Raw genomic sequence first — 8288 nt, forward strand, 5'->3', positions numbered from 1 at the left:
GCACCCTATTAACAGGTCTGTTTGTAATACTACCCAATTCAGCCGTTGCTTTCTGAGGACCCTTAAATTTAAGAGCTCCTGTGGCATATTTAGTAAGTGCAGAAACAGAATAAGAAAGTGCTGAGACAAATTTACAATTAACTTATTCCTTCTCAATTCTTTTACTTTACTCTGTTAATCATCATCCACAAGGATTCTTCTCATCCATATTTGTTCCTCTGCACATCCAAGTCATCTAACTCACATGCTTTTTGGCCATTTGACATCACAACAGCCTGACAGGAGGCTGTAGTTTTCTGGATTACAAGGTTTATGGTCCATTTTTGGTGTAGATAATGTGTCAAGAAACATAACAAAACACAGCCTTTGACATATTTAAATATTTATTTTGTAGAATCACTTCATGTATGAGACAGTAGTTTGATTAAAAAGCTGCATCCCGATATATCCACACAGCCTACTGTATTGTCAACACAAGAAACCTTAAAAGAAACTTGAACACATTAAACAGTTCTGTATTGCTGCCATGCAGGAGAACGTGGTCCTTTTTCAGTTTAATAAAACACCCTACCAGCTTAGAGTATGCCGCCTCTTTGGCACACCTAGTTCAGGGTGACCAGTGACTAGTGTGAAACTTCTACTACTCAGTTTTGCAGCCATCCATATGAAGTGGTGTCATTTCTGACCTGCACTTTGCCACATAATCACTAGCCAGTCCACGCTGTCTGTGATATCTTACAAGAGGCTGCTACCAGTGGAAGAGGAAGAAAAGCTCCAACAGAAGAGTTCAGAATCAGTGTTTGAAGACAAAATCTCATCAAGAGCTCATGAAGTTTCACAGCTTTCAGCTACAGGAGGTTGAAAACAAGAACCTAACAAGCGTTTAAAAAAAAAAAAAAGTATTTGTATAGATACCAGGAATCTCCAGAGCTATTAATGACAAATCATTAAACCATAGGATGCCTCAGTTCTAGTGAGCAGAAGACCTAATAAAGAGGTAGAACATATCACAACCTTCCACAAGTCCTCCTCTGTTTTCTGTAACGGGCTGTCAGTGTTACAGGTGTACCTGTTATGGAACAGCCACTGTGCTAGCTGGACTTGGATCCGATTCCCTGTGGCATTCTTACTCCCATACCTCATGGTCACCTTAGTAGACATGAAGGAAAGGAGAAATTTAACAATGAGCTGCAGGACTGCAGCAAGTGGCAGTCAGCTTGTTTGCTCCTCAGTGGAATTAACTAAAATCATCCAGAGAGGAAAATGCACCCAGGTAAATGCTGAAAAGTTTGTGTTAAAAAAATAGAGTGCAGGGAACAGTGTATTTCAGGAGGCTGGCACCTCTGCTAAGTTTCATACTTGAATTCACCGCAGGCATTTGCCTACATTATACCACTTTTCAAATGGCAGGAAGTTAAGCAACTAGCTGAAGTCCACAGTAGGGCTCAGCACAGCTGTTTAGAAATCTGAAACTTTTCCCAGGTCCACATTCTAGCCATTAACCATAATTCCAGGTTATACAATGCCATTCTATTATTCTCCCCTTAATTCAGCCTCAGACTCTAGCACTGAACCAGCAAATATTTTCTGAAGAGTTTGTGAGAGTAAACAGTGGTTTTGCAAAGTCATTTTTTATGCTGTTCTTCACGTCGGGTAGGGATTGCACATGGCCAAAGTTGGGGCTAACAGAAAAGTAAACATATGGAGCCCCATTTCTTCTGCTTTCAAAACTAAGCTTACTTTATTTAAAGAAACAGCAGCAGGTGATACTGCTACAGCATTGAATTTCTACCTTTGTGTGAGTGCGCAGCCTCCTTTTAGTGACTGCATGAACTATTTACTGAAACATTAAGAAGCAGAGTAAAAATAAACACTGATCTAGACCTTAAGGTAATGAAAAGATTATCTGAAGAAGCTGAAGTGGAGTAACCACAGTCATACAGTTAAAGGTCCTCAAATGATACCATCAAAAACTTCCTCAGGGCATTACAGCTATCTAGCATTCCTCCTCCCTCGCAGACAGCAAAAGATACAGCACAGCTTCAGAAACAGGGCATGTTTCATCAGCCAATGAGCATGCTCTAGCTCACACAACCTGCTGCGGGCAAAGCAGGAGAAGCGATTACCATCTAGTCTGGCAAATATTTCTTCAGTATCAAATATCAAGGGAATAGTCTTGGACCTGGCAGACCACCATCATAATCAACAATGACTGCAATTCAGCTGGTAAGAGAGCCAAGTCTGACAATCACCTCCATGGGAGGTACACATGGACTACAGGGGAGAATGTGCACTGTAAGCAACTCTTATCCAGTCCTGAGTAAGCTTACCCTTACACGGGGTTTTCCCATGACAAAGGCTTTCAGCTTTGTTCACCCTAGTGATTCCAGGATTACTGGTGTTTACGAACAGACCCTGTTCCGGCCCACAGGTGGAGTTTTAATATGGCAGGCCACAGAAGCTCTTAAATAATTCTGTTCCCAAGAAAGACGAGTGAAAGCTTCCCCTCTCTTGTCACCATGGGGACTACAGTCTGCTATAGCACTCCAGCTTCAAGACAATGGCCTCTAAAAGCCCCTAACAGTAGTAAGAATGCTATCATTCCAAGTACTGCATTTGCCTAGGATGTGTCCAAGCACAGATTCACGTGACATCAGATGAAAGCGTCAAGTGACTCGTACACGTATGACTGTAGTCATCATACGAAGAGCCACTGGACAAAAGAACAAGGATTCTTCTTGGAATGTCCCAGGCTGCAGCTGAACAAACCACAGCTTCTTGGTTTTGTAAGTAGAGTCTGTCTACCTCCTTTGTAGATACCTCTGGTTGTCTCCCAGAAGAAGAAAAAAAAAAACCCCAACACAACCCAAAAAAGTCCACCATAACTCCTGTCTTATGCAAACTAGGTAAGATACAGGTGTCAACGACTGGTCAAGAATTATGACATCTTCTTAGCAGGGCACCAAATAGTGTCAGGATAGAGCAGACAATGGACAGATTTAAATCTAGGAGGAAAAAAAAAAAAGAAAATATTAGATTGGAATTCTCCATACAAGGAACGTACTAGCATTGAACGTGCAGCAGTCTAATAGAGCAGAGAGGATGGGTCTACCTGCCTTTGGCACAGCGACAAGAGCCAACAAGAGAAAATAACCCCATTAGTGGGTTTGATCATCTTACAGTTGATAAACATGAACAAGGCAGGGAGATCTTGTCTTGGAAGTGGACACTCACCGGGTTGGATCTTGCTGAAGGCCAAACACTCCTCCCACACTCACAACATTGTGTTTGTTCTCAGGGTCCCCGTAACTTAGGGTTACCTATAAAAGCAAATAAATATTCAGAAATTGTAACACCAATGCAGAAAACCAGAGTGGATTATTAGTGAGGTAGGAGGAAAGACTCCAAGGATCCTGTCTGATGTGAACGGTGGATGACATTTGAAAGACAGTGGTTAGTTTTGACACAAGCAATATTGGCACTGAATGGTAGCTATCAAATGGACCACCGCTCATCTAAAGGCAACGTGGGAGAATAAACGAAGGAGCTGAAAGGTGCATTGCCCTGAAGGACAAGATGACTTACAATTGTCAGCTTTGTAAGGGCGTTAATCCTGCTAATGTCTGTACCTTCACTAAATAACATATGTTCATCCTCCCCAGACATTGCCTGAAGTCTGCAATAGTAGTGTCTTAGCACAGAAGGAAAATAGAAACATTTGGATGTTAAATGGCATGCAAAGGACTGCCGTGTGACAAACCTGGCAACAAAATTTAGATCTCTGGAATGCCAATTCAGTGCTATTCTTCCACACAAGCACTGTATTAAGAAATTTTCAGGTGCCAGGTACAAGACAACTTACATTTTCTTCCTAATTGTAGATTTCCTGGATTTTGGGTTAGCTATTACAGTCTCAGGGAAACAATGATCACCAACAAAAGGCTGTATTCGGCCTACAGTTAAATTCACTAACATGAAGGCGATTGCATCACGCTGGAATTTGGCCCCAAGTGTCCATTTCTGCTGCCTAATACAATTGCCAGGAAAATATAACCAAGCAGTTTGTAGGGGCAAAACCGCACTCTCGTTTTTTCATGGTGCCAAACAGTTAAGAAGCAGACAAAGCTTCTGGATAGCCTTATAGCTCCATCTACTGCTCGTGAGTAAAAAGGTATCCCAGCAATTAAAAAGATACTTGATTTTTCTAAGAAACACTGATTAAGTTTCTTGACATTCAAGACAAGTTATTCTTAAAAATGATCAAACATTTAACTATGTCTTAGTTATTGAAGAGGTACTTGCTATAGCTGCGACACTAGTCCTTTTGAACAGCATGAATTAAGACAGAGTTCGTTAGGCAAAGACAGAAATACTTTCTTACATGGCAGGCAAACTAAATATTGCCTCCTTCTACACTTGGTGCTTCTGTGACTCACAGAAAGTCAGAGTTTAGAAGGAGATGGGGAACACCATATTTAGGCTTAATGTAGCAGAATGTGCCCCCAAAGGAGGGGACAGCTATGTGACCTAATTGGCTAGGGTGAAAGCATGCTTTTTACCTAAATGAAGGAATTGGACAGGACACAGCTCTGAGCGTGTCTGTAGACATCCTTCTTTGCTGAAGAGTGCTAAGTCTATGGAGAGCATTCTTTCTGATCAGACTGAGGTGTAATTATAAGAACAGGACATGAGGCTTAGCCCTACCTGCTGCAGCACAGACTCGCCTTGTAGTCTCTGCAGATTTTCCAGATGGGAATGGAACAACGGGCTGTGCAGCAGCTTTACCTCCAGCAGCCCTTCGATGATGTAGCCAATAGTGCAGTCGTCAGGAAGACGTACTCTTTCTGCAGTACTGATGAAATTACCTAGGCTGTGAGACAGAGCACAGGAGATGATGAAATACGCTTTAAAGCCTACCAAATGCGTATTGATGGAGCTCAGCTAGGAACAGTGTTTACCTGGCCCAGGGACTCATCTTCAGGGCAAGACCTCTGCTGATACAGAACCCTGCTCCACCTGTGGCAAACCAGAATTTCACGGTTGTCTTCTGAAGAGCAACAAGAAAAACACACGGTAGTTACGGATAATTGGCTTTTTCCATTTGGCTGGGCAGGGAAGGGAACTTGAGGTTCTACAGGATATCACACACTGCACTTGAGTCGGAAGAAGACTACAGATTAATTCCTGTTTCTTTAGGCTGCTGAAAGCCCAGCTAGCTGTTCTCTCAAAGGAAACTCTATCCTGGAACTGACAGCAGGTGAACCATCAAGTTAGGACAACTGAGGTAGCACACATGAAATGGGAAACTATAGTCCCGCTCCCACCCAGTTCCATCTGTCCCCTGGTCATTCTAGCCAAGGGTCACAGCCAGCTCAGTGTTCCTGAGGAAATCAAAGGTGGCCCATTAGTCACTTGGCTCCATGTCCGAGGAGACCATTTTGTTGTGCGGAGTTTTCCCTAACGAGCTGCTTTGTAACAGACTTTCTGGCCAGTGGACTGATTTATCTTTAGGCCTGTCAGTATAGGTGAGCTGGTGAGGACTTGTCCTTTAGCCCACGTATCCTGTGACTGAAATATGTTTGCTTCCACTTCTTGGAAACCTAGTAACCACTCAGTATTGGAAATGCCTTATATACCCAAAGAGCCTTTGTCACACATCTGAGGTTGGTTCAAGATGATGACAATGTGATACTGCTCTCAAAACAAACAACCCAAACCCCAAAACCCTAAAAACAAGGAACACTCTCCCGAAACCACTAAAGGAAAAGAAAGAGTTAAGGTGGGGAGGCCCTACTCACCTCAGTGTGAGGGAGATCACTGACATATGTGAGTAAAGGAAGAGAAACAGACATCCACCCAGGAGACAAACTCTATTTTACATATGCATATGAGGTCAGATCAAAGGTTCATTTAACCCAGCACCCTGTCTCTGAAAGTGACCAGTGCCAGGTTCACTGCTTGCAGATTAAATCACTTGTTTTTATGGGGGGAATCCTATGAACTCTCGAGGTTTTAAAAGCTTAGAAGGTCAGGATGTCTCTCAGACTGACTGCAAAGTTCGCTTACTGATCCATCACTTTGGACATGGTCAGCTGCTTCAATGGGATGGTCCAGGCTCGGTCGCCCCACGTAGACATCCTGGCTGTGTGAGAAGGCAGATAAGAGACGCAGGAGAGTCCGAGGGTTCACATAGTTGTCATCGTCCACGTGACAAAACCATCTTCAAACAAAATGAAGTAAGAAAGTTACTGCAGAGCAGTGACAAAGAAATGACTTACAGGTTTACAGCTGGGTCTTAGTCTTTCGGGCCTGGAGCAGAAAGCATTCCCCATTGTCCTGAATTACAGAATTTGGAAGCTGAAAGCACCCACAGATCCTAATTTTGGAAAGAGGCTGAAATTAATAACCCCCTTTAGATTATCACCCTTTCCACCTTTTAGATGATGCTTGTTTATAAACACTGCTTCATGCTGTGCTCCCTTCCCTACGCGCATCACCACGTTTTAGCTAACGCTGCATTCCTTACTGGAGCAGAGGAGGTTACTCAAGTTTCCTGTGAACACAGAACTGGAAGAAACAAAGTCAATCAGAACAACGTGTTTCACCTACTTTTGCCCGGATTCCAGGAATTTATCATATTCCACAGACATCTTGCAGCAGAGAGCTTGCCGGGTATGGACAGCAGAACAGTTGGTGTTGATCATATGATCCCCTAGAAAAATAAAGATCAGCCCTTTCAGGTTTGAGAAGCATGTGTAGTCCAAAAAGACTACAAAAGAAGTGCACATCTGGCACTAATACCGTACATCTGAAGTGCATGTGGTGCACACATGGAGAGTAAACTGCAGGACAGCAGGGCTCGTGGGTTGGGCATACGCACACTCTACAGCGCACAAGCTGTAGAGTACGTGAAAATGTGTGAGTGCAGGGTAAATAAATAGTGCCATGAGACCGTATGCAAAGGAAATACCTAATATCACTTTGGACCAGGCTTAAGCTTACTAACAGGAAGGAAGTGGGTGCAAAGCTGAACCCAGTATTCAGGAATTTCCAGGCATCTTGTCCAGGTGGTAAGTAGGAACAGCAAGTTCTCCTGTGAAAGGAGAAGTTTTCTCCATTTTCTCCATCTTAACTTCCCTAATTGCTTGTACAGCATGAAATAAGGACTTCTAGGGAAAGTACGACAGAAACAAAACTCAGACAGCACGCACCTACGCTACGCAGCTTACCTGCTTTCAGGCGTAGCTCCCGATCCTCCCAGTCTGTGAATATAAACGTCTGTGGGAGACAAAAATGGGTTGGGAGAAAGGCGCGTCCACATTTGAGAATTTCAGAAACTAATTGCAACTTTGCTCAGTTGCAGTCAGAATTCTGAATGTTTTGTCTTGTTAGTTTATTTCACGGTAGCCGCTGGGAGCGGGGTGGGGAGTGGTGGTGGAGGGAACCCCAGCAACTTCAGCCCTTGCCTTATTTGATAAGTTTTTGCATTGCAAACCAGAAGAGTCTCATTTCAGTAAAGCATCCAAGATTTTACTCTCCTCATCTCAGGGTACAGACAACCAATTTCCAGATAGGAACGACTGTCTTTTTTGGTAGTACCTCCCTCTGCAACTTCACCTCCTCTCTCTGGCTAGGAGTCATCCACAGCCGTTAAGCAAGCTAAAAGGAAAGAATGAGAGTCAGGGTGGAAAGTGCCAGGTGGTAACGCTGTCTTGTCCCAACTGCTGGACAAAATTGCTTTAATATGCTTGAATGTACCGAAATTCCCAAACGAGGGAACAAAATTCTACGTTGTTCTATGGAAAAACCTAAGTCGCTGAACTGCTTAGTCCAAAGTACCGGCTTAGAGGCATCAGCGCTAGGGATCTTTCACTAGCACGTAGTGTTTTCCCCAGCCATACAAAAGTCGGCAAACCATTTCTGCTTGGACCACCGATCCCAGATTGCAAGCAACTAGCTTAATGGACAACGACCTCTTTTGGAGGCAGGTTCAGACGAGCTATTTAGGTAAGACGACCCTCCTCGGTCTGACAAGGAAAGATGTTTTTAACACACGCAAGGAGAAACTCGGTGAGGAAGCGCAGCGGCTGCCCGGGAAACCAGAGGGCCCGGGGCTCCCGGCCGCCCGCCCCAGCCCGCCGGCGAAGCCTCACCTGTCCCCTCGCCTGGGAGATCCAGGTTTGGAGGAGCAAGTCCAGCCGGCTCCTGTGGTACTTCCTCGTGGTCTTCACCGCAATGAAGATGTCCTTCAGCTCCAGGCTCTCCCTGGCCGCCGCCCCGGCAGGCCC

At 44.2% G+C, this 8288-nt stretch overlaps 1 protein-coding gene across 1 annotated transcript; it reads right to left on the reverse strand.

The window, feature by feature from the left end:
* Positions 1–374: 374 nt before the first annotated feature.
* On the reverse strand, positions 375–8282 carry RFNG (RFNG O-fucosylpeptide 3-beta-N-acetylglucosaminyltransferase). Its single transcript, XM_009279473.2, has 8 exons — positions 8154–8282; positions 7230–7278; positions 6610–6712; positions 6067–6220; positions 4959–5047; positions 4705–4870; positions 3235–3320; positions 375–3005 (listed from the first exon to the last, which is right to left on the reverse strand). The coding sequence occupies exons 3-8, from the start codon at positions 6702–6704 to the stop codon at positions 2939–2941; spliced, it is 657 nt and encodes a 218-aa protein (XP_009277748.2). The 5' UTR covers positions 6705–6712; positions 7230–7278; positions 8154–8282; the 3' UTR covers positions 375–2938.
* Between the last annotated feature and the right edge of the window lie 6 nt (positions 8283–8288).

The sequence above is a fragment of the Aptenodytes forsteri genome, unplaced genomic scaffold, assembly GCF_000699145.1.
Source record: "Aptenodytes forsteri isolate BGI_AS27 unplaced genomic scaffold, ASM69914v1 Scaffold243, whole genome shotgun sequence".
Taxonomy (NCBI): Eukaryota; Metazoa; Chordata; class Aves; order Sphenisciformes; family Spheniscidae; genus Aptenodytes; species Aptenodytes forsteri.